Genomic DNA, 27406 nt, shown 5'->3' with positions numbered 1-27406 from the left:
AGCACTTTTGAGTGTCAGGAAGAAAGAGAACTTTAAGATTATTCTAAAACCGAACATAGGCGGGGAAAAAGAACACAACGCAGGGGGAAAAAAAGTACTGTCTGTAAAAGGTCCTATCTAAATCCAAGATCAGAGCAAGACGGGTCAGAGAAAGAAGTCTCAAGACAGAAACACAGAACACAGTGGAATCTGGCTCTTCTCCCAAGAACAGGAAGTTCATTATCTTCACAATTCCACAGTCGAGTAAGGACCAATGACAAAACAGTTTTAATAAAAATACACTGAGCTGGAACCCCTAGACCTTGCAAGCATCTCTTTCCAATCACCCTAACCTAAAAACTGTTTTAGTATTCAAAGCCAAAAGTTTCCAGGTGGCACTAGTGGTAAAGAATCCACCTGCCAATACAGGAGACAGCAGAGACACGGGTTCGATCCCTGGGACAGGAAGATTCCCCGGAGGAGGGAAGATCCCCTGGAGGAGGAAATGACAACCTGCTCCAGGATTCTGCTACAGTCCACGTTGCTGCAAAGAGTCGGACACAACTGAGCACATGCGCACACACACAGCCAGACTTAAAACGGAGCACATGCGCGCACACACACATAGCCAGACTTAACAACTGAGCACGCGCACGCGCGCACACACACAGACTTAAAGGAAGACAAGGCTAAGTTATGTAGCAAGTACATACGAACTATGTCTGCACCAAAATCTTCCTGGGTAAACTAGGAAAACAAAATCTATTGTAACCACGTTTGCTCAATTCCAATGGACTTTAGTCTTCGCTTCAGTTAAATGTGAAAGCATAAATGTTGTGATGGGTTTCCTTTTTCAATGAATTTTAACTTGGAAAATCAGTTGAGAAGCGTTCATATTAAAAAAAAGTTAGAACAGTCAACCTCACTCATCCATTTTGAAAACATTTATTGTAAATCTACTTCATGTCAACATAGTTTAGGTATAGAGATTAAGAGCACTTTCCATAAAGCTTATATTCTAGAGAGGCAGACAGACAAGAACTACAAATCAAGTAATTGAGGACAACATTAAGTTTTATGAAGAAAACACAAAAAGGGAAAGGGAGATTATTAACTGACCTAGAGCATGCTTCTTAAACAGTATGTCAGGGCTGAAATATGAATGCTCATTTGGAAAGCTGTTCTCTGAAACCTTCAGAGTATAGGAACAATAAGAATAAAGACACCTACATCAGAAATGAGATGGGCATGTGGAAGTCAAGTTGATGTGGCAGGAGCCCAGTGAAGGAGAAGATTAAGATGAGAAAAGACCTAAGTAAACAGGAGTCAGATACATAAGGCTTTGCAGGCTCTACTGTGTTGAGAAGAGAATAGAAGATGAGGATGTAGCAAGAGAGACTACCAAGGACTCTCTGAAGTTCCCCTCTCAAGAGAAACAATGATACTGTTCAGTAGCTACAGCAACACGTAACATCAAAGCCCAGTTTAAGACGGAAACACTATAGCATACTGGAGTGCTGAGTCAATGCCCCAGTAGAGGAAGAAAGTGATGGTGCAGGAGAAAAACAGCAACTGTAGAAGCAGTAGTTCAGATGGTGACAGGAAACGGAATCCAGGCCATAAGGATAAAATTGGATTTGACCAAGAGGAGGGATTTTTTTTTTTAATCATTAATGTTTTTAATCATTAAGTAGCAGAATGGGTACAGATGCAGGTAGGTAGGCTACTAAATTCAGAGGTACATAGAAGAAACTTCCCTGTGACGGCTTTCATTTTCTCAATAAAGACAAAGTCTAAAACAGCAGTCCCCAACCTTTTTAGCACCAGGGACAGGTTTCCTAGAAGACAATTTTTCCACGGGTAGGGTTGGGAGGGGAGACAGTTTCAGGATGATTCAAGCACACCACATTTATTGCGTGCTTTGTTTCTTTTATCATCACGTCAGCTTCACTTCAGATCAACAGGCATGAGATCTGGAGGTTGGGGACCCCTGGTCACAAAGAATGAGCAACAGGGACTTTCCTGGTGGTCCAGTGGCTAAGACTCTGAATTCCCAATGCAGGGGATCTGGGTTCCATCCCTGGTCAGGGAACTAGATCTAACATGCCACAACTAAGACCTTGTGCAGCCAAAAACAAAGAATGAGGAAGAAAAGAAAGGAGGATTTCAACTGGAGATTTAAGGAAAGAAGAAAAGGTCTGAGACACTAACTTTCAAGAACACTAGGGAACTGTAGGAATTGTAGGTAGGAATGTTAGCAGTACTGAGTATGCACTGGAAAGAGACTATATGCTTAAAATGAGACCTGTCAGCAAGGTTATCTTCATTTTTCTCCATCCATGATCAGCTCTGAGGTTCAACAAACCAGTTGGCCAGGTTGAATTTAAATCAGTTCAAATTTTGGCAAGTGAATAAAACCAAAGATTACATGGACAAGAAAATTAAAGGGTGCTTCCAATGGACTGACTACAAGATAGATCATGAAATCCACATTGAGCAAGTAGCAAGAGAACACAGATGCTTCACAAAACATGTGTTATATCCCCAAGTTGTCTATAAATGCAAAGACAAAAGCCAAGAGTTCTATACTGCATGTATCTCACCTATAAAGAGCACTACGGTGAAGCCTCTGCTAGCCGATTAAATGAGTCTTCGTATTCTAGATCTCCGAATAACACAAACTCATCAGATTTTTAAAACTTATCTTCAAAAATTTAAAAAGCAGTATGCCAAAGATCTTGAAAAATCAATTTATGGCTGACATGATGTTTTTGTTCTTATGGACTCTGTGGGAGAGGGAGAGGGTGGGAAGATTTGGGAGAATGGCATTGAAACATGTAAAATATCATGTATGAAATGAGTTGCCAGTCCAGGTTCGATGCACGATACTGGATGCTTGGGGCTGGTGCACTGGGACGACCCAGAGGGATGGAATGGGGAGGGAGGAGGGAAGAGGGTTCATGATGGGGAACACATGTATACCTGTGGCGGATTCATTTTGATATTTGGCAAATCTAATACAGTTATGTAAAGTTTAAAAATAAAATAAAATTAAAAAAAAAAAAAAAAAGAGCAAGTGACTGCGTTCCCAAGATATTTCCATACAAAGAAACATTAATAACTGGACAATAATCAAAGGAACACTATAGCAAGAGAAATTAAACTTAACCACAATTCATTAACTTCAGATGGGAAAGTAAAGCCTATTGACTATTGGCCATTCCATTTCAGCACAACTCCCCCCATCCCACAGTAACTAAACTACTCCATTTCTGGGCACTCGCTCAGTAAGTACTAACTAGTCAAGTGAATTGGGACCTGGACACTACTGCTAAATAATTGCCTATATCATTAGATGAACTTAAAATAACTTTCTAGAAGCTCTCTGATAGTCTGCTACAATACTTAGTTTACAGGAGTTACCCCTTATTCTCAGAGCATACATTCCAAAATCCCCGTGGTTATCAAAACCACGGATAGTACTGAACCCTATATATACATTTAGGGCTTCCCTGATAGCTCAATTGGTAAAGAATCCGCCTGAAATGAAGGAGACCCCGGTTCAATTACTAAGTCAGGAAGAGCCACTGGAGTCGGGATAGGCTACCCACTCCGGTATTCTTCGGCTTCCCTTGTGGCTCAGCTGGTGAAGAATCTGCCCACAATGCAGGAGACTTGAGTTGGAGCCCTGGATTGGGAAGATCCCCTGGAGAAAAGAAAGGCTACCCACTCCAGTATTCTGGCCTAGAAAATTCCATGGACTGTATAATGTGGTTGCAACGAGTCGGACATGACTGAGCGACTTTCACACACACACTAAGTACATGTTATATTTTCCTATTCATACGCACTTATCATTATGATAAGGTTGATTTATAAATTAGACACAGAGATCAACAATAGTAAAAGAACAATTATCACAATATACTATAATAAAAGATGTGAATGTTGTGCCCTCTTCTCAAAATATCTTATTGTACAAATGGAATGCCTTTCCCATCTTACCTGAGCACTTATCACACAGACTGTGACCACAACTTCCATAGTCTGAGGTGCGACAGTTAAACTGGGCACAAATTACTTTTTCCTTTTTCACAATTTCACAGATAGGAGACTGATTCTTACCACAGATCTTAGCAACCAAGCATACAGTTTTGTTTTGTTTTGTTTTTTCTTTCCTTACTAAGACACAGACTTTTTTCACTTAAAGGCAGCAGTTTACAGCTTCTCTTGGCATATCCAAACTTCTGAATTGTCAGCCATCACCAGGCTTGCACTTTAGGGCCATTATTAAGTAAAAGAAGGGTTACCTGAACACAAGCCCTGCAACAGTGCTGATAATCCAGATGGCTACTAAGTGACAGGCTGGATACAGGGGACAAAGAGATGATTCATGGCCAGAGCAAGACCGAGTGAGATTTCATCATGCTATTCAGAAAGGTTTGCAATTTAAAACTTATGAATTGTTTATTTTGGGAATTTCCCATTTAATATTTCACACCACAGTTTACCACAAGTAACCGAAACCAAGAAAAGAGAAACCACAGGTAAGGGGTAGGGGGTATATAAATTACTGAAAGTCCTTTGCTTTTGCTATTTATTACCTTCATATTTAAATAATGTCAAGAAAATCCTAGCGAGCACAGTTCACATAAAAAGTATCACCATCTTTTGTAACTATTCTTTTCCCAGCGTCCAAAGTATATGGTTTTGTCAGGTCAGTTCAGTGAAATAAAGATAAACTGAGTTCAGAAAGAATGTTAAGGAAGAAAGAGATAAAAGAAGGTTTGGTTCCCAGGTTATGTTCCCACTTAAATCACCAAATAGAACACACCATTAGCGGAGAATTAAAATAGCCTCCTTATCTGTAACGTAAGAATACTAAAGTAGATAATACAAAAGTTTTTCTTCTGCTCCAAAAATTCTATTCCTAAACTAGTGCTTCAGATTTCCTTCTATTAAAGGCCTTTTTGAAAAGGGGTGCTAAAAGATTTAACCTTTCAATTCATGAGCCTATTAAATAGTTTATTTCTCTGAATTACAATTAACCGAAAAGCCTAGGGAAAAAATATAAGTATTTTTAAATCAGACAAAACTAGGGCCCCTAAGCTAATTACTGGGGACACTCTGCAATACAACTCTTTCATATTCACTCTTCTCACACCTGTTCTGTATCTTCCGTCTCCAAGCCTGGGCCCAATAGTGGAATCACGCAGTCCTAATGCCTCCAGAAAGACTTAGGTTAGAAAACTCAGACGCACAACTTACTTGGGAAAACTGGAGCTAACAGCTTGCTGTCAGAGGTTCTTGCCTATCTTTACATCTCCATCAAATAAAATAGATACCTGATTTACACAACAGATACCTAATTTAACTCCACTGCATAACTCATTATACCAGTGATTCCTTTTTAGATATGCAAAATTTCAGGTCCCACCTAGACTTACTGAATCAAGGACTTTGGGAGTGAGGCTCAGCACTTTGTTTAAAAAGGAATCCAGGTGACCACACACTCAAGCTTGAGAACCACTGTATTAAAGACGTCAGGAAAATTCTCTTCCTGTTCATTACGGCTGGTGGCAAATAAACAAATAGAAAGGCTGAATTTTCTCAGCTGCCAGTACTTACAAGTGCTTGGGCCCACAGGATACCCTCAGCCACTTAACTTCTGTCTCCAGTCCATAAGCAAGATGAACTTTAGAGTCAAATAATGTAAGTTCAACTTATGTCTCTTAGAGTTAACAGCTATGTGACCTTATCCAAGTTAAATTCTTAGAGCCTCAGTCTCCTCATCTGGAGAGTAGAAACAACATCTTGTACCTCCTTGAACAGGAGACAGCTTACAGAAAGGTGGCCAGGAGAGTGCCAGGCACCATCAGTAAGTTTAAGAACTTTTTCCTTTCTTCTCTACCACCTGGACCAAGTCCTGGCTACTTCACACAGACAATACCCTAAAGAAGACAGCACTTTGGCACCCCTCTGTGAAATGTCACCATGCGTCCCACATTAGGTGAATAGCTCTCGGGTGAGGTTTTCCTTCTGGAAAATACTACAAGATAGAAATGAAGTGTTAAAGTTCTACCGAATCATATACAGAACAGTGATTCTAAAAAGGCAGCCTATAAGCCAGTGGAAAAGGCAAACCTTACACAAGTGTATACCTGTGTAACTTAAAATAATAATTCACATTAAACAGAACATAGGCAACTTTCTCTTCAAAGTGAAGTATCAGTCCATCAATGGTGTCCAACTCTTTGCAACCCCATGGACTATAGCCCACCAGGCTTCTCTGTCCACGGAATTCTTCAGGCCAGGACACTGGAGTGGGTTGCCATTCCCTTCTCCAGGGGATCTTCCTGACCCAGGGATCAAACCCAGGTCTCCTGCACTACAGGCGGATTCTTTACCATCTGAGCCACCAAGGAAGCTCAGTTTTCTCTTAAGTGGCCAAAATTAATTAATGCTAACTGTACTACACTTCATAGGGTAGGAGATATTTAACATTAAAATATGTAAAAGAAGTGGAATACATGACCTATATTAAAGGTCATGGTCCAGGCATTGCAGTTCCAATTCCATGTATTTTTCTGGGGCAGCATCACTGTCAAATTCTTTTTCCCAGTGTTGCCATGCCACATATTCTGCTTTCTGATTAAAAAATATATATATATGGTCCTCCGGAACACCACCCCCCCCCCAAAAAAAAAACCGCTGCTATGAATAAGACCTAAAAATTGGAGAGTATCACTCTTTTTCTAAGTTGAAAATCTGGAGGAGATTTTACCAGCAACAATTCCTGCCTTCAGCTCCTCACTCCCTCTAATACGAAATCCAATATTAATCTGTTTAATTTGACCTCCGTAACTACTAGCCTGTTCACGGGGCTGGAAAGTTGAGTGCACGATATAACTTCACTACACTCGAATATTCCGCAGGGTAACCATGCCTGGCGCATCAGATCAATGGGCACTCGCGGCTTTCATTCTTACTCCTGCCCGTTGACAACTAAGACGGGACAACCCTCAGTTTCCTGTTAAGAGCAGCCAACATGCCAAACTGTAGGACTGAAGTGAAAATTAGCGTTCGTATCTTCTTAAAAATGGATTCCCTACCACCCCACCCCCACCCCAGGGAACTCGTAAAAGGAAAGGTTGAGTGACACCAGACTGGAAACTGTAAAGCCACAAACTTTTAGTGCCTTGCCCGCCGGGAGGTTGAATTTCAGCAGCGGCTCCTTAACGCACCAAGCTAACAACTTCGAGACACAACCCAGAGCAGAGTGGGGTGACGGTTACTCACTTCTAACTTCCAACACGACACTGTCCCCTCCACCTCCCGGAACTCCAAAGCCAAAGCACCCTCCCTTCGGGCCACCTTTACAGCCTCCTCCCAGCACCGCTGACCCGGAGCCCCCGGCGCCGATCGAGGGTCCCAAGCGAGGCCGGGACCGGACAGCCGCCCGGGTCTCCGCGCCCTAGGACTCCCCAGAAGTCGCCGGCCCGGCTCCTCAGTCCATACCCGCGGTTCCGCGGCCCGCCGCTGCCCACACCTCTCCCCCAGACAAACCCGGAACCGGGAGCCGGCCCCCGCCCTGGGGCGGGCTCAGGCCCAGGCCGGCCGCGGAGTCCCCGGCTCCCGCCCCGGCCGCCCCGAGACGCTCGGCGGGGAAGCGCCGGGAGGCCTGGCCGCCCCTCCACCCCCCACCACACCCGGAGCGCGCCTCCTCCGGGCCGGGGCGGGACACGACTCACCTTCGTACTGCAGGTCCACCAGGACCAGCAGGAAAGGGAACACCGAGCCCAGCCGGCTGGTCACAGAGCCGGGGGCCACCATGTCCGAGAGCGCGGGCGCAGAGGAGGAGCAAAGCTGCGGGGCTCACCTGCCCCCCGCCGCTGCGCTCAGGCTGCAGCTGCAGCCACCCGCCCGCAGTCTGCTCTCGCTTGGGCCTAAGGCGGCTGGCGCCTAGAGGAGGGAGGCGGCAGCGGCGGCGGCGGGCGGGGCCCTGGCTACGCCACGCCCCCAGCGCCGCTGCGGCCCAATCGCCTCCTTCCTGGCTGCGCTTCTACTGGGCTCGCCGGGATCGTGGTTCGCGCTGATAGGCCGCGGGGGCCGCCGCCCCGCCCCGTCTCTGATAGGATAACGTGGAAGCACGAGACGAGGCTGCGTCCGCCGGTGGCGGAGCTGTCAGGAGCTCTAAACCGCCGCGGCCGGGCTGAGGGGAGGCGGTCCGGGGAGGCTTGTGTGGCGGCCGCCGAGTCCGCATGCGCAGGCCGCCCAACTCTTTTTGGGTCGGCCCCCAGCGCGCCGGCTTGGCTAGGAGGAGAAGGCTCTCAGCAATCCGAGGTTTTCCTGTGTGTTGTTTGGAGAGAGAGAGAAGGGAAGCCGCCGCGTCAGGGATGAGAAGCCAGACCTGGTGCCAGGAAGTCTGCGGGACTGGATCGCGGAACAGGACGAGTCGCAGAGCCTGCTGCCCTCGCGCTGGGCGTCTCAGAACCAATACGGACCGAACCCTGAGGAGGGCTCGAGAAACGATCAGGAGAACCTGGAGCGCAGTAAAGTAGGGTTAACCGATGGAGCCAGGAGTATTTCAGGGAGCTTTTCAGGCACAATCAAGTACGTTAGGGTCCTAAAGCAGGTTAAGTGAGAATGGCATGGAAGCCTGGGACCCAACCCCCGACCGTCCAGGGGACCAGCGTGTCCAGAAAAGAGCAATTCTGGAAGATTTTGTGCAAAAGAAACCTAGGAAGCACAGCAACTAAGAGAGCAAAGGGCTGTTGAGAGTACAGCCGACGTCAACTATAAGGGGGAAAAAAAGAAAGAGCTGTTAGGACTGGATTTTGTATCTTGTGCTCATGAGATGAAACTTGAGAGACATGAACAAGATAAAGTTCAAGTTATGCAGTCTGGGCGTTAAACTTGTTCACATCCACTTCCTCTGGCATCCCCAACACAACGCACACTCTACACCAGTGATGCTTCCCATTGGGTGAGACAGTAATGCCTTTCTGTGTTAAGCGTTGTCAAGTGTAAAGTTATTACTTTTCCAGATTACATTTGCTTCCTTGGTGGTACTGTACACTTTAGAACTCATGAATGATAAATAGCATAGTGAATTTGTGATTTCCTAAAAAATACACTCAGAGGCTAAAAAGCTTTCTAAGCTTTTATTCCAGAGGGAACTAATGCAAAGGAAATGGTTTGCAGAAAGGAAAAACAAGCCAAAAACACAGTCCCTTAGTAGTTGTGGTGGAAAGCAATACAATATAATATGAACAGGGGAGGGTTCAAATCCACGAAATTTTGCTGCACACCGCACCTCTTAGCTAAAGCTATCTTCATTTGTAAAGTGGGTATGACACTGATAGCCTCAACGGTTTGTTCTGAGGTTTCATGAAGGGGGTACAAATTTTTCTAAATTATAAAATATTACGTGGGCTTCCCAGGTGGGGCTAGTGGTAAAGAACCAGCCTGCCAATTCAGGAGATGTAAGAAACGCTGGTTTGATCCCTAGGTGGGGAAGCTAACCTACAGGCGGGCATAGAAACCCACTCCAGTATTCTTGCCTGGAGAATCCCTTGGACAGAAAAACCTGGCAGGCTAAGGTCCATAGGGTTGCAAAGAGTCAGACACAACTGAAGGGACTTAGCACACACACATGCAAACAAGTGGTATTCATACTTCTAACAAAAGTGAGATCATGAGGCTCCTCTTTGGAATTTTTTTTAATTTTTATTTTGTCCTTTCCTGTATAGGGCTTCCCTGGTGGCTCAGATGGTAAAGAATCTGCCTGCAATGCAGGAGACCTGGGCTCAATCTCTGGGTTGAGAAGATGTAGAGAAGAGAATGGCTACCCACTCCAGTATTCTTGCCTGGAGAATTCCGTGGACACAGGAGGAGCCTGGCAGGCTACAGTCCATGGGGTCGCAGAGAATCGGGCATGACTGAACAACTAACGCCTTCACTTCACTTTTCCTTATCAACCATCACAAGGCAGTGTTAGTGAAAAAAGAGCAGATGATTTTAGTGTCCACAAGTAAATAGTGAAGACATCATCTGGATAAAGTACTGTGGCCAAGGCAGCTAACAAAATGTTGAACATAATGAGGACAGAATTTTGTGAGCAAATAATTTGTTGTTGTTCAGTCGCTCAGTCGTGTCTGAATCTTTGCCATCCCATGAACTGTAGTCCTCCAGGCTCCTCTGTCCGTGGAATTTTCCAAGCAAGAATACTGGAGCGGGTTGCCATTTCCTTCTCCAGGGGATCTTCCCAACTCTGGGATTGAACTCAAGTTTCCTGCATGGCAGGTAAATTCTTTACCACTGAGCCACCACGGGGAGCCCAAACAAATAATACTATACCATGAATTATCACCAGAATGCTGCCTGTCTGTGATTTTGATCTTAAGGAAAAGCAGTGCTAAAGAAGTTCTAAGAATGGAAATTAAAAATGATTAAGGAGAGGATAGACATTGTGCAGAAGTGAAGTCGCTCAGTCATATCCAACTCTTTGCAACCCCATGGACTGTAGCCTACTAGGCTCCTCCGTCCATGGGATTTTCCAGGCAAGAATACTGGAGTGGGTTGCCATTTCCTTCTCCATAGATAATAAATAACAAGAGCCTTCAATGTTGAGTGATTTTAAAAATTAACTGATCAACTTGCATATCAGTGACGCCTAAATCTTAAAACTAAGATTTACAAAGTATCCCGTGGAAGAGAGAACTTTAAAACAAAGAAAGGAAACATTATTTTAGACTGCAGTTAGTGTCCAGGGCTAAAATTATCTTTATGTATAAAATGCTTAGGCATGTTTTCTCCAGTGCTCATCTGGGCATGGTTTTCACCTGATCACCCCTGCCAATAAAATCAAATTAATCCAGTGATTATAGAGAAAATTATAAATATTGTTTGCATTTATCAACATTTATCAGATCAGATCAGATCAGATCAGTTGCTCAGTCGTGTCCGACTCTTTTCGACCCCATGAATCGCAGCACTCTAGGCCTCCCTGTCCATCACCAACTCCTGGAGTTCACTCAGACTCACGTCCATCCAGTCAGTGATGCCATCCAGCCATCTCATCCTCTGTCGTCCCCTTCTCCTCCTGCCCCCAATCTCCCAGCATCAGAGTCTTTTCCAATGAGTCAACTCTTTGCATGAGGTAGCCAAAGTACTGGAGTTTCAGCTTTAGCATCATTCCTTCCAAAGAAATCCCAGGGCTGATCTCCTTCAGAATGGACTGGTTGGATCTCCTTGCAGTCCAAGGGACTCTCAAGAGTCTTCTCCAACACCACAGTTCAAAAGCATCAATTCTTCGGCGCTCAGCCTTCTTCACCGTCCAACTCTCACATCCATACATGACCACAGGAAAAACCATAGCCTTGACTAGACGAAACTTTGTTGGCAAAGTAATGTCTCTGCTTTTGAATATGCTATCTAGGTTGGTCATAACTTTCCTTCCAAGGAGGAAGTGTCTTTTAATTTCATGGCTGCAGTCACCATATGCAGTGATTTTGGAGCCCAGAAAAATAAAGTCTGGCACTGCGCCTAAGGTAAGAGAAACCCAAGTAAGACGGTAGGTGTTCCAAGAGGGCATCAGAGGGCAAACACACTGAAACCATACTCACAGAAAACTAGTCAATCTAATCACACTAGGACCACAGCCTTGTCTAACTCAATGAAACTAAGCCATGCCCGTGGGGCAACCCAAGATGGGCGGGTCATGGTGGAGAGATTTCACAGAATGTGGTCCACTGGAGAAGGGAATGGCAAACCACGTCAGTATTCTTGCCTTGAGAACCCCATGAACACTATGAAAAGGCAAAATGATAGGATACTGAAAGAGAAACTCCCCAGGTCAGTAGGTGCCCAATATGCTACTGGAGATCAGTGGAGAAATAACTCCAGAAAGAAGGAAGGGATGGAGCCAAAGCAAAAACAATACCCAGTTGTGGATGTGACTGGTGATAGAAGCAAGGTCTGATGCTGTAAAGAGCAATATTGCATAGGAACCTGGAATGTCAGGTCCATGAATCAAGGCAAATTGGAAGTGGTCAAACAAGAGATGGCAAGAGTGAATGTCCACGTTCTAGGAATCAGCGAACTGAAATGGACTGGAATGGGTGAATTTAACTCAGATGACCATTATATCTACTACTGTGGGCAGGAATCCCTCAGAAGAAATGGAGTGGCCATCATGGTCAACAAAAGAGTCTGAAATGCAGTACTTGGATGCAATCTCAAAAACGACAGAATGATCTCTGTTCGTTTCCAAGGCAAACCATTCAATATCACAGTAATCCAAGTCTATGCCCCAACCAGTAACGCTGAAGAAGCTGAAGTTGAATGGTTCTATGAAGACCTCCAAGACCTTTTAGAACTAACACCCAAAAAAGATGTCCTTTTCATTATAGGGGACTGGAATGCAAAAGTAGGAAGTCAAGAAACATCTGGAGTAACAGGCAAATTTGGCCTTGGAATACGGAATGAAGCAGGGCAAAGACTAATAGAGTTTTGCCAAGAAAATGCACTGGTCATAACAAACACCCTCTACCAACAACACAAGAGAAGACTCTATACATGGACATCACCAGATGGTCAACACCAAAATCAGATTGATTATATTCTTTGCAGCCAAAAATGGAGAAGCTCTATACAGTCAGCAAAAACAAGACCAGAAGCTGACTGTGGCTCAGACCATGAACTCCTTATTGCCAAATTCAGACTGAAATTGAAGAAAGTAGGGAAAACCACTAGACCATTCAGGTAAGACCTAAATCAAATCCCTTATGATTATACAGTGGAAGTGAGAAATAGATTTAAGGGCCTAGATCTGATAGAGTGCCTGATGAACTATGGAATGAGGTTCGTGACACTGTACAGGAGACAGGGATCAAGACCATTCCCATAGAAAAATGCAAAAAAGCAAAATGGCTGTCTAGGGAGGCCTTACAAATAGCTGTGAAAAGAAGAGAAGTGAAAAGCAAAGGAGAAAAGGAAAGATAGAAACATCTGAATGCAGAGTTCCAAAGAATAGCAAGAAGGGATAAGAAAGCCTTCTTCAGCGATCAATGCAAAGAAATAGAGGAAAACAACAGAATGGGAAAGACTAGGGATCTCTTCAAGAAAATCAGAGATACCAAAGGAACATTTCATGCAAAGATGAGCTCGATAAAGGACAGAAATGGTATGGACCTAACGGAAGCAGAAGATATTAAGAAGAGATGGCAAGAATACACAGAAGAACTGTACAAAAAAGATCTCACAACCCAGATAATCACGATGGTGTGATCACTCACCTAGAGCCAGACATCCTCGAATGTGAAGTCAAGTGGGCCTTAGAAAGCATCACTATGAACAAAGCTAGTGGAGGTGATGGAATTCCAGTTGAGCTATTCCAAATCCTGAAAGATGATGCTGTGAAAGTGCCACACTCAATATGCCAGCAAACTTGGAAAACTCAGCAGTGGCCACAGGACTGGAAAAGGTCAGTTTTCATTCCAATCCCAAAGAAAGGCAATGCCAAAGAATGCTCAAACTACTGCACAATTGTACTCATCTCACATGCTAGTAAAGTAATGCTCAAAATTCTCCAAGCCAGGCTTCAGCAATATGTGAACCGTGAACTTCCTGACATTCAAGCTGGTTTTAGAAAAGGCAGAGGAACCAGAGATCAAATTGCCAACATCCGCTGGATCATAGAAAAAGCAAGAGAGTTCCAGAAAAACATCTATTTCCACTTTATTGACTATGCTAAAGCCTTAGACTGTGTGGATCACAATAAACTGTGGAAAATTCTGAAAGAGATGGGAATACCAGACCACCTGATCTGCCTTTTGAGAAATTTGTATGCAGGTCAGGAAGCAACAGTTAGAACTGGACATGGAACAACAGACTGGTTCCAAATAGGAAAATGAGTTCGTCAAGGCTGTATATTGTTACCCTGTTTATTTAACTTATATGCAGAGTACATCATGAGAAACGCTGGACTGGGAGAAACACAAACTGGAATCAAGATTGCCGGGAGAAATATCAATAACCTCAGAAATGCAGATGACACCACCCTTATGGCAGAAAGTGAAGAGGAACTCAAAAGCCTCTTGATGAAAGTAAAAGTGGAGAATGAAAAAGTTGGCTTAAAGCTCAACATTCAGAAAACGAAGATCATGGTATCCAGTCCCACCATTTCATGGGAAATAGATGGGGAAACAGTGGAACAACGTTTATACAGTACTTTAAAAAATTAAACATAAACACCCTACAGTAATTAATAGCACCTTTTCACTATGAGAGTAAAAGATTTAAAATAATAGTAGAATATTTAAATTGTGGTATATGAAAAAAAAAATAAATTGTGGTATATGCAAAACCACCAATATTATATAATTGTAATACATAAAAATATATTGATTTGTGTTTACTGTCCAGTAAAATAATACTGGCAAAGACGAATGGACAGATCTAGAACACAGTTTCTGGAGGTAAAGAACATAAGATTTGCTGATGGATTAGCCATGGGGAGAAATAAATGGTTCAAAAGCAAGTATGATACTTATAACATCTTTTTGAACCAAAAATGGCAATTCACTCCAGTACTATTGCCTGGAAAATCCCATGAACAGAGAAGCCTGGTAGGCTACAGTCCATGGGGTCGCAAAGAGTTGGACACAACTGAGCGACTTCACTTCACTTCAAAAACAAAATATGCAGCATTGTAATTCACATAAGGAATGATGTAGTATATATCCTTCTACATTTATCTTTATGAACTTGAGCTTTCATTTCTATCAAAGGGATTTCTAACCATGGGCTTACTTTGTCAAAGACTGCACATTTAATATTTAAGATATACTGTTAGACTATTTTCCCTAAAAGTCAGGGTAATTTGCATTCCTAACAACTATTTATGTCCCCACATACCATCACCAAATATAACTGATTTCCATAGTTTTTGCCAACCTGATGGTAAAACATTACCCTTCTCTAAGTTTACTACTTCTTTGCAGCAATTTGAAGACTCTGATCCAACTTCGGTGTTCTCGTGTAGAAATTTGGCTTTAAAGCCAGTCCTCTGTCTGTTTGACCACCTTCTTTTATGTTATCAGCAGGCTTCTGACCACATCAACCTGTCTCCTTCATCACACCATTTTCTCTCTTTATTGACCTTCCTCTTTCATCTTATAAGGATCTTTGTAATAAATTATTTAGAATCCTCCCAGATAATCCAGAATATTCTCTGCCTACAACAACCTCAATTTACTCACATGTGCGCAATCCCTTTTGCCATAAAATACAACGTTGTTGGGGATTCAAAACATAGATATCTTTAGGGGGGAAATCTATTCAACTTAATGTGATACTCCCTCCCCCCTGCCCTCCCCCCCCCCACTTCAGGAGGTAGACCTGAACTCCCCTGTCCCTTGAATGTGGACTTACTGACTAACTTTTAAAGACTAGGGTGGAGATACGCAAACACTAACTTGGCCAGGTGGTCAAAGTAAATATTACTAATGTGAGGCTATAGATATTCTGTATACTCTTGATTCAAAGTCATGGGCAGGGTACTTCACCTCGGTGATATTCCTTCTATTCTATAATCTAGTGTAAATATGAAAAAAAAATCACCTAATAGAAAATCGAGGAACAGACTTTAAAAACACCTGATCAGTACTCCTCAAAACTTAATAGACAGGAGGACACTAAGGAGACATGATGACTAAAAGGTGCTATCTTAAACCGGATCCAGAAAGAGAAAATGGATATTACTGGGAACACTGCTGAAATCCACATAAAGTTTCAAGTGTAGTTAATAGTAAGGGACCATTATTAACTTCCTTAATTTTGACAAATGTACCATGATTATATGTAAGATGTTAGCAGTAGGGGAAATAAACGAGTGTTTAGGACCTCTCTGTAGCATCCTCGCAGCTTTATTCTAAAATTATTTTAGAAATAAAGTGTACTTAAATGTGAAGGACTACAGTATCAACAGTAATGAGTGGTTGTATCCAATAAGTTTTTTTGCATCTAAACTTCCTTTTCCTTGCAGAAGAAAGAGAATTAGCACTTTAGGGAGACAGTTTCTTAGTTGTCTAAAACCTGCTCCTCTCTTGGTTTTTTCCTATTTTCCCTCTTTTCCCTTCACTTGGCAAATTGCTAATTACTTGATTTAATATCTGTTACATATACACTCTAAGAATATTATAGTCCATATAATCAAAATGTCTATAAGAAAAAGTTCATTAACTGTACTTTGTTTTTTAAATATGAACAAGTGCATGTAAATGATAGCCTATGTTATAATAATTGTAAGATAAAAATTTTGAAGCATGACAGGGATTCTTTAATATTTGGTTCTGGAATAGAAGGTTTAAAATTGTATTTTTAAAGGTTAATGTACTATTTCTGATAAATAGGTGAATCTTTCAACAATTGGGATGAGTTAATATTGACTTAAAGACAGCTCTTTGTCCACCAGCATGTTCACTGTGGCGTTACTTACAATAGCCAAGACGTGGAAACAATCTAAGTGTCCATCGGCAGGTGAATGGATGAATATAGTGTGTTTAGATACCTATATATGCAATGAACTAGTGTTCATCCATAAAAAAAAGAAGGAAGTCCTGCCATTTGAGGCAACATGAATGGAGCTTGAGGGCATTATGTTAAGTGAAATAAGTCAAACAGAAAAAGACAAATACTGAATGATCTCACTTATATGTGGAAACAAAAAAAAAAAAATTGAATTCATAGATAAAAGAACAGACTGGTGGTTGCCAGAGATGTGGGTGGGGGAGGATTGTGAAATAGTGAAGGTGGTCAAAAGGTACAAATTTCCAGTTACAAGATTGAAAATTCCTGTGACTGTAATGGATAGCAGGGTGACTATGTTTAACAATACTGTATGGTATATTTAAAAGTTGCTAAGAGAGTAAATCTTAAAAGTTCTCATCATAAGGAAAAAATTGTAAATGTGTGGTGATTAAAGTTAACTAAACTTACTGTGATAACCATTTTACATGTGTATTTCAAAACATTATGTTAAACACTTTAACACAATGCTATGTGTCAATTATATCTCAACAAAAAAGCAGTTATATGTCTTCTCCAGTTATAATACATGATATTTTATATATAATAAACACTTAAAAACTTAAACCTTGTAAGTGTCTAAGTTAACTCAATGAAGTTATAATAACCAATGTCTTGAAAAAGACTTATAAAACTTCTATAACATAAATCATAAGGGCTTAATGCTTATTTTCCAAATACTTACACCTTAAATCCAAATATATACATAATTGCATTAAATGTAAATGTTATAAATATGGTAATTAAAAGAGTGTCAAAATGGATAATTCAAAAATAAATAACATGAGTCAACTATAAGCTGTCTACAGGAAAGGTAAAATTTCACACTGATCAACTAATTTCAACAAGGATGCCAAGATAATTCAATGGAGAAAATGTAGTCACTTCAACAAATGATGCTGGGACAATTGGATATCTATTCAATGTATTCAGAAGAGTGAAATTGGACCCTTTCCTTAGACCATATATGAAAGATAACTCAAATAGGGTCACAGACCTGAATGTAAAAATCTAAAACTATAAAACCCTTGCAAGAAAACAGGAATAAATCTTCATAATCCTAAACTGAATAAAACCTTAGGTACAAAACCAAAAGCACAAGCACAGAAGAGAAATTGGATAAAATGAATTTCACAAAAATTTAGAAATTTTGTACTTCAAAAGACACCACTGGACTTCCCTGGTGTTCTAGTGGTTAAGAATCTACATGCCAATGCAGAGGGCATGGGTTCAATCCCCAGTCCAGGAAGATTCCACATGCCCCAGGACAACTAAACCCATGTGCCACAACCACGGGGCTTGAGCTCTAGAGACTGTGCTCTGCAATAAGAGAGCTATTCAAGGCATTAGATCTGATACAGTGCCTGAAGAACTACGGACAGAGGTTCGTGACACTATACAGGAGGCAGTGATCAAGACCATGCCCAAGAAAAAGAAATGCAAAAAGGCAAAATGGTTGTCTGAGGAGGCCTTACTGTGAAAACAAGAGAAGCAAAAGGCAAAGGAGAAAAGGAAAGATCCACTCATTTGAATGCAGAGTTCCAAAGAATAGCAAGGAGCAATAAGAAAGCCTTCCTCAGTGATCAGTGGAAATAGAGGGAAACAATAGAATGGGAAAGACTAGCGAACTCTTCAAGAAAATTAGAGATACCAAGGGAACATTTCATGCTAAGATGGGCACAATAAAGGACAGAAATGATATGGACCTAATGGAAATTAAGCCCTTCCTAACCTAATGGAAGCAGAAGATATTAAGAAGAGGTGGCAAGAATACATATAAGAACTGTACAAAAAAGATCTTCATAACCCAGATAATCACGATGGTGTGATCACTGATCTAGAGCCAGACATCCTGGAATGTGAAGTCAAGTGTGCCTTAGGAAGCATCACCTCTAACAAAGCTAGTGGAGGTGAATGGAACTACAGTTGAGCTATTTCAAATCCTAAAAGATGATGCTGTGAAAGTGCTGCATTCAAAATGCCAGCAAATTTGGAAAACTCAGCAGTGGCCACAGGATTGGAAAAGGTCAGTTTTCATTCTAATGCCAAGGAATGTTCAACTACGGCACAATTGCACTCATCTCACACGCTAGTAAAGTAATGCTCAAAATTCTCCAAGCTAGGCTTCAACACTACATGAACCGTGAACTTCCAGATGTTCAAGCTGGACTTAGAAAAGGCAGAGCAACCAGAGACCAAATTGCCAACATCCGTGGGATCATCGAAAAAGCAAGAGTGTTCAATAAAAACATCTACTTCTGCTTTATTGACTATGCCAAATCTTTTGACTGTGTGGATCACAACAAACTGTGGAACATTCTTCAAGAGATGGGAATGCCGGACCACCTGACCTGCCTCCTGAAAAATCTGTATGCAGGTCAAGAAGTAATAGTTAGAACTGGACATGGACCAGCAGACTGGTTCCAAATCAGGAAAGAAGTATGTCAAGGCTGTATATTGTCACCCTGCTTATTTAACTTATATGCAGAATACATCATGCAAAATTCCAGACTGGATAAAGCACAAGCTGGAATCAAGATTGCTGGAAAGAAATATCAATAACCTCAGATATGCGGATGATACCACACTTACAGCAGAAAGTGAAGAATTAAAGAGCCTCCTGATGAAAGTGAAAGAAGAGAGTGAAAAAGTTGGCTTAAAACTCAACATTCAGAAAACCAAGATCATGGCATCTGGTCCCATCACTTCATGGCAAATAGATGGGGAAACAGTGTCAAACTTTATTTTGGGGGGTCCAAAATCACTGCAGATAGTAACTGCAGCCATGAAATGAAAAGACGCTTGCTCCTTGGAAGAAAAGCTATGGCCAACCTAGACAGCATTTTAAAAAGCAGAGACATTACTTTGCCAACAAATGCCCGTCTAGTCAAAGCTACAGTTTTTCCAGTAGTCATGTATGGATGTGAAAGTTGGACTATAAAGAAAGCTGAGTGCCAAAGAATTGATGCTTTTGAACTGTGGTGTTGGAGAAGACTCTTGAGAGTCCCTTGGACAGCTAGGAGATCCAACCAGTCCATCCTAGAGGAAATCAGTCCTGAATATTCATTGGAAGGACTGATGCTGAAGCTGAAACTCCAATACTTTGGCCACGTGATACAAAGAACTGATTCATTTGAAAAGATCCTGATGCTGGGAAAGATTGAAGGTGGGAGGAGAAGGGGACGACAGAAGATGAGATGGTTGGATGGCATCACTGACTCAATGGACATGAGTTTGAGTAATCTCTGGGAGTTGGTGATTGACAAGGAAGCCTGGCGTGCTGCAGTCCATGGGGTCACAAAGAGTAGGACATGACTGAGCAACCGAACTGAACTGAACCAACATGAGAAGCCCACACCCCACAACTAGAGAGTAGCCCCCACCCGCCGCAACTAGAGAAAGCCCAAGCAAAGCAATGAAGACCCAGCACAGCCAAAAATAAATTAATAAATAAAATTTCTCTTAAAAAAAAAAAAAGACACCATCAAGAAAAGACAATGCATAGAATTGAAGAAATAAATTGCAAATCATATTTGGTAAGGGACCTTCCTTACTCAGAATATATAAAGTACCGTCTTAGAACTCAAAAATAAAAAGATAGCCCAATTTTTTTAATGGGCAAAGGAATTGGATAGACATCTTTTCCAAACAAGATATAAAAATGGCCAAGACAAAAAAAAAAAGAAAAGAATTCTTTTTTTTTTTTTTAACTTATACTGCTTTTTATTCAAATCGTCATTAAAAACGTGTTCATTGTGAAACCGTCATCAATCTCTTCGCTGGGGAACACGGGAGGGTGCAACAGGAAGAGACGGCTTGTGGTTTACAGGAGGGCGTGGTGGGTGGGGGCGGGGTAGAGCTGCTTGAACCTCCTGTAGCTCTGTTTTGATGTAAAATCAGAACAGAAAATTAACTTTATTTGAAATGCATTGACCCTTCTCCAAGCAGCTGATAACACATGGTAAAAACACACTGATTCTAGATGTTCCCGAATGAAAAGGCTCATGCTTTGCAGACTACCAGCACATGCATCCACTTGGCCAAGCTGTTTTCCTGCTGGTAACTTCAATTCCTGTTTTAAAACCAAGCCAACTCCTCTTGGGTGTTCTGATTGATGGAGTTGGCAACACAGGAAGCCAGGCCTGTTCCAACAAAGGTAAGCAGGAAGCAGGACCAGTCAAAAGGCGCTGGAGCCAGGGCGAAGCTGGCCGAGGTGGTGCTGACAACCAGGCTGTGAGGGGACGGAACGGGACGGCCGGGCCAGAATTCCTGGCAAATCATCCGCACGGAGCTTCATCTGTTTCCACTGCTTCTCTTCTTTGGTCTCTTTCTCCAGAGCTATGGAGCCCTCAATTACTGAGGTGGGTTCTAGTTCTATCAATGCTTTTTCACTTGGCTTTCTGGACAGACAGGCTGGAGGGTACAAGAGGTCTCATCTCACATATTTTGGCTTTGGCCTCATCCAAAGAAGTTTTTTCAAGGAAAGGAGATTCTGCTGGTTTTGGCTTCGGTTTTATTTGCTGCTTGAGGCTTCTATTTAGTTGTGTGACATACATGTGCCGGAGGAAGTTAAAGTGTTGAAATGTGACCCACTGCTGATTGACGTTCCTGAGAAGATGCAGGAACCTACGAGGTGACTCCCGCGTGGCTCTTCTTTCTAGATACCAGATGCATCCTCCTCCCCAGCCTGTCAGGAGGTGTTAGGAGAGAGAGTGTGCGGGGATGCGGCCATCACGCAAGAGTCCAGCCACACCCTGGGAGCCCCGTGTCTTCTCTCCTCATGGGTTGCCAGGTGCCGCCATCTTCCTTCAAAAATTCTAATAAAAGAAGAAAAATGGGGGGAAAAAATGGCCAAGACATACATGAAAAGATGTTCCACATAATTAGCTGTTGTTGTTCAGTCACTAAGTCATGTTTGACTCTGCAACCCCATGGATGCATCACGCTGAGCTTCCCTGTCCTTCACTACCTCCTGGAATTTGCTCAAATTCATGTCCATTGGGTTGGTGATGCTATCCAAACATCTCCCTCATTAGCAAATAGGGAAATGCAAATCAATGACAACTTCATACTCACTAGGATGGTTATAATCAAGATGAACATTAGCAAAAGCTGGTGAGTGTATGGAGAAATGGGAGCACTCACAGATTGCTATAGGGAATGTAAAATGGTGCAGGAACTTTAGAAAACAGTTAAACATCAAAATGTTAAACAGAGTTACCATGTGACCCAGCAATTCTACTCCTAGGTATATAGTTTACAGAACTGGAAATGTGTTCACACAAAACTTTGTATCCATACCTTCCTAGCTATTATATGTGCACAATAGTCAAAATGTGGAAACAGTCCAGGTGTCCATCAATAAGAGAACGGGCAAACTGTGCTAAAAATCATAAAATGTTTTTGGCTATAAAAAAGGAATGAAGTACAGATGCATGCTACAACATGGATGAACCTTGAAAACAATTATGCTAAGTGAAAGAAGCTGCTTACAAAATGTCACAAATTGTATGCTTCCATGTGTGTGAAATGCCCAAGATAGGAAATTCCATAAAGGCAGAAATATTAGTGGTAATATGGAGAAATACTAATGGGTATAGAGTTTCTTCTTGGGATGATGAAATGCTCTATATTTAGGTAACAATGATGGGTACACGTATCTGTGAATATACTAGAAACCACTGAGTGCAGACTTTCAACGAATGAATTTTCTCTTACGTGAATTATCACTTTAAAAAAAGTTTTAAAAGAATGGAAAAACATTCATCATGCAGACACCAATTGAAAGAAAGCTGGAGTAGGCACCTGACATAGTTAAACCTATAGAAATGGAAGACAGAACTGTGGTTGTCAGAGGGATGGAAGAGGAAGAAAGGGGGACTTGTTCAGTGGGCTCTGTGAGTTTCTATGAGTTTCAGTTTCACACTATGAAAAAGTTCTAGAGAACTGTTGTATAACAATGTGAATATACTTAACACTGCTGAACTGTACACTTTAAAAATGGTTAAGATGGTAAATTTTTTACCACAATTTAAAAGAACGTTTTTAGATCTCAGCACAACTATGAAAAAACACATTAAAAAGAAAGCTGGAGTGGCCAACTACATCTACTGTTATTCAGTCACTAAATCATGTTGGATTTTTTGCAACCCCATGCTCTAAACATTAGTCTCCTCTGTTGTCCACTCACTCCCAGAGTTTGCTCAAATTGATATCCATTGAGTTGATGATGCTATCTAACCATCTCATCCTCATCCTTCTCCTTTTACCTTCCATCTTTCCCAGCATCAGGGTCTTTTCCAATGAGTCAGCTCTTCCTATCAGATGGCCAAAGTATTGGAGCTTCAGCTTCAGCATCAGTTCTTCCAACAAATATTCAGGTTGATTTTCTTTAGGATTGACTGCTCTGATCTCCTTGCAGAATCTTCTCTAGCACTACAATTCCAAAGTATTAATTCTTCAGTACTCAGCCTTCTTTATGGTCCAACTTTCACATCTGTACATGATTGGAGTGGTTTGTCATTTCCTCCTCCAGTGGACCACATTTTGTCAGAACTCTTCACTATGATCTGCCATCTTGGGTGGCCCTGTGCAGCATGGCTCATAGCTTCTTTGGGTTATGCAAGCCCCTTCACCATAATGCTATGATCCACGAAGGGGCCAATGACATTAGTATCAGACAAAGTAGAATTTAAAGCAAAGAAAATTATCAGGGATAAAGTGGGACATTACATAGTGATGAAACGATCCATTTACCAAGAAGACAATAATCCTACATGATACGCTTCTAACAACAGAGATTCAAAATATATAAGCAAAAACTGGCAGAACAGAGAGGAGGAAGAGACATTCACAATTTTAGTTGGAGTGGTCAATACTCTTCTGTCAGTAATACATACATAGAATGAATAGACGAAAAATCAGCAAGAAAAAAATCAGTAGAATTGATCATCAAACTACTAAATTTAATTGACATTTATAGAACACTCTACCCAATACACATTCTCTTAGCACATGTGAAACATTCACCAAGATAGGTCATAAAATGAACCAAATCCTAACCAATTTAAAAGAATTAATATTATAAAAGAATTAGAAGAATTTAAATTACATAAGGTATGTTCTCTAACCATGATACGATTAACCTAGAAATCAGTAACAGAAAAGTCGTTTCTGTTAGAAAACTAGGAAGGAAAAATCTCCAAAAGGAAAATCTCCAAATACTTGTAACAACACACTTTTAAATACTCCATGGGTTAAAAAGGAAGTATCAAGGAAAATGAGAAAATATTTTTACTCAAATAAGAATGAAACTACAACATACCAAACTTTCTGGGTTACAGTTAAAGTACACAAAGTCCAATGCAGGTCCTGTGCAGATATCTACAAGTAGTGAATAATATACCCAAGGTATTGTGGCTCTGCCAAAACATACAAGGGCTTGTGGTTGCCCAGAAACGGAAAGGAAAATAGAACTCGAATCCAGAAGTCACCTGTTCATTTGTATCTCCATTGGCTATGGTGAGTGACATGACTTCATGTAACTTGAAAGGGAAGTTTGCAGAAGTTTGTTGGGGCACCCGGATAATCAGTGAGCCCTAATATCAATATATCTGTTACAGTGACTGCGAGTGTAACAGGGTTCCATGGACCAGGGTGATAATGGCAAAGACGGAAGAAAATGTGAGGATTTGGAATATTGGCTCAGTCGGTAAAGAATCCTGCTGCAATATGGGAGACCTAGGTTTGATCCGCTGGTTGGGAAGATCCCCTGGAGAAGGGAATGGCTACCCACTCCAGTATTCTGGTCTGGAGAATTCCAAGGACTATACATACAGTCCATGGGGTCGCAAAGAGTTGGACATGCCTGAGCAACTTTCACTTTTGGAGGCAGAGCCGATAGGACTGCTGATAGATGCTGGGGTACAAGAATGGGGGAAGGCAAGAAAGAGGCCTGATTTATGAAAATGAGTCAGTCACCTTAGAAACCTGACAGAGAAAATAGTAAGTGCAAAGACCTTGAAATAAAAGCAGTTTTATGGTGTTTTAGGAACAGACTGTGGAAATGTAATAAACTTGGGGGATAGTAGTAGAATATGATGTCAGGAGGTAGGAAGGAATCAGATCATATGGTGCCATTTAGGCTGTTAAAAGGGAGTTTTTATCTCATCCCATTGAAAACAGGAAGTCACCAAAGGAATTTTTTTTAATTAATTTATTTGGTTGTGCCAGTCTTAGTTGCAACATTCGAGTTCTTAGTGGCAGCATGTGGGATCTAGTTCCCTAACCAGGGATCAAACCCAATTGGGAGTATGGAGTCTTAGCCACTGGACCACCAGGGAAGTCCCTGGTTTTAAAGATTTTAAAGGATTTTAAGGATTTTAAACAAAGGGCTGACATTATTAGCTTTAGGTTTAAGAGCAATCCTGCTGGCTCCCATATAAATAAGAGAGGGATAAACTGTGAGCCAGTTAGGAGACTACTGCTGTAGACCAGGTAAAAGATGATAGTAGTCTGAACTATGGTGATAACAAGAGATGGAGACTGAGATACGCAAATAAATATGGCATGTATTTTGTTGGTAATAAATAGGATTGATTAGGACCAAGTGAGTCATCAGGTTACCTGGTTATAATATATTCAAGGTGTTGTGACTCTGCCAAAACATACAAGGTCTTGTGGTTGCCCAGGAATGGAAAGAAAAATAGAATTTGAATCCAGAAGTGACCTGTTCATTTATAGCTCCATTGGCTATAGCCAAAACATTTTTGATAGCTACTTAGGCTCTGGAAAGACCAACTGGCAATTGGACTCAAAGCGTTCAATTGTTGAGCCTCTATTACAAATTCATAGCAATGATATGGAAACTAAAACGAGAAAACAAACAGAAAAAAAAAAAAAAGAAGAAGAAGAAACTTGCTGGAGCCTAAGCCAAGATAAGTGTTTCTATGGACTAGAAATGGGAAAAACATCACAAAATCATGTGTCAGCAGAACCCACAGGGATGCTAGCCACTGTTTTAGACCAAAAGTAATCCAGAAATAGTTTTCTTGTTCTCCTGGGTGCTTGACACCACCAGCAGCAGCTCTGTTATAGCTTCTTGTTTACATGGATTGTAGAAACCTAGGAATGGGGAATCAAGCTGCTTCTGGCTGGCTCTGCAATTTCAGCCTGGAACTGCCAGTACAGGACAGGAAAGAGGCACCCTAGGGAAAGAAACGTGGATATATCAAACCAGTCAATCCTAAAGGAAATCAACCTTGAATATTCATTGGAAGGACTGATGCTGAAGCTCCAATATTCTGGCCACCTGATGCAAAGAGTCAACTCATTGGAAAAAACCCTGATGCTGGGAAAGATTCAAGACAAGAGGAGAAAAGGGCGACACACGATGAGATGGCTGGATGGCATCACCAGCTCAGTGGACATGAGTTTGAGCGCACTCTGAGAGACACTGAAGGACAGGGAAGCCTGACGTGCTGCAATTCATTGGGTCGAACACGACTTACTGACTGAACAGCAACAACAAGAAGCAAATAAACAAAAACTGTCTTTTCCACTCTAAATGGAACTACAAAATAAAATTGTAAAACATCAAGAACTCAAATGCTAAAAAGGACTTCCCTGGTGGCTCAGACAGTAAAGAATCTGCCTGCAATGCAGGAGACCAGGGTTCAATCCCTGAGTCTGGAAGATTCCCTGGAGACGGGACTGGCTACACACTCCAGTATTTTTGCTGGAGAAGTCCATGGACAGAGGAGCTGGGCAGGCTATATAGTCCATGGGGTCGTGAAGAGTCACACAGGATTGAGTGACTAACACTTTCTTCTTTGTAAAGCCAAAAAAGGCAATGATTCAATAACTGAGCTGAACACACCTAAAAGGAAGTTAATTAAAGAGGCTAAGGAGGCTTCCAGACATAGATAAGGAAATCTCATTCATACTTACAAAAAAGAATGGGCTAAAACTGGCATACACAAAACAAGAACAGTTGCCTAGGGTGTGCCATAATAAGTTACCACAAACTGGATGGTCTTGTTACCAAATTAGGTTGGTTTGTCCACTTGTAGCAAACCAAACCACTGACATGACAAGCTCTGCAGCAAATAATACATTTACTTACAAGGCAGCCAAGCAAGGAGAGAGTGAGTCTCAGACCTGCCTCCCCAAAGGTGAGGGGCTGTGGGGTTTGTGAGATAAGGAAGCAGAGTGGTCTGAGGTGTGGGGATTGTGGGAAAAGGTGACTGGAAATAAGAAAAGGGTAAGGTAATTACCATTTTCCAGGGGTGCAATAAGCTACCTTAGTCTTCACAGGATGCCAGTTCAGAAAATGGCAGCGAGCTCAAGATCTGAGGGCAGAGTTTTAGGCCCTCTGACATCAAAAGGTCAAATAGTGGGCACTGGTGCATGCCAAGTTGAAGGATAGGCGGTCCTAACCAGTCTTAACTGGCTTGAGCTAGAAGGAGACACAGCTGACTCCAATTTCCTGAAAAACAACGCAGGCAAACATCTTGTATAAGCAGCATCTTGGAGGACAGGCAAGTTTTTGGTGGTAACAATCAAAATGACTTTGATCAACAAAGGCAGGTTATAAGTGCAATGGATTTAACCCGTGGTTTCACTTAAGAACAAAAGAAATTTATTCTATCATAGTTCTGGAAACTAAAAGTTTAAAATCAAGGTGTTGCCAGACTCTTGATTGAGCCACACTCTCTCTCTGAAGGCTCTAGAAAAGAATCCCTCCTTGCTTTTTCCTCATTTCTGGTGGCTCCCAGCAACGCTTGGCTTTCCTTAGCTTGTTGCTGCATCATCCTGACCTCTGCCTCCATCTTTGCAT

At 41.8% G+C, this 27406-nt stretch overlaps 1 protein-coding gene and 1 pseudogene across 4 annotated transcripts in view; both read right to left on the bottom strand.

Moving 5' to 3' along the window:
- DNAJC3 (DnaJ heat shock protein family (Hsp40) member C3) overlaps positions 1-27015 on the bottom strand; it is an 82801-nt gene extending 55786 nt beyond the window's left edge. The window contains exon 1 of one of the 4 annotated variants that reach the window (XM_055542864.1): positions 26844-27015. Coding sequence is in view for 3 of the 4 variants with exons in the window: in XM_055542861.1 (XP_055398836.1) it covers positions 7731-7812 (82 nt within the window). In the remaining variant the exon portion in view is untranslated. Of the gene's footprint in view, positions 1-7730; positions 7968-26843 lie in introns of those variants that run through there. The other 3 variants (XM_055542861.1, XM_055542863.1, XM_055542862.1) reach the window with 3 other exon arrangements.
- On the bottom strand, positions 20261-24101 carry LOC129624255 (protoheme IX farnesyltransferase, mitochondrial-like; annotated as a pseudogene).
- Positions 27016-27406: the final 391 nt, after the last annotated feature.

The sequence above is a fragment of the Bubalus kerabau genome, chromosome 12, assembly GCF_029407905.1.
Source record: "Bubalus kerabau isolate K-KA32 ecotype Philippines breed swamp buffalo chromosome 12, PCC_UOA_SB_1v2, whole genome shotgun sequence".
In the NCBI taxonomy this organism is placed as follows: Eukaryota; Metazoa; Chordata; class Mammalia; order Artiodactyla; family Bovidae; genus Bubalus; species Bubalus kerabau.
Note: the sequence above shows the minus strand (reverse complement) of the source record. Positions and strands in the feature narration are given on the sequence as shown.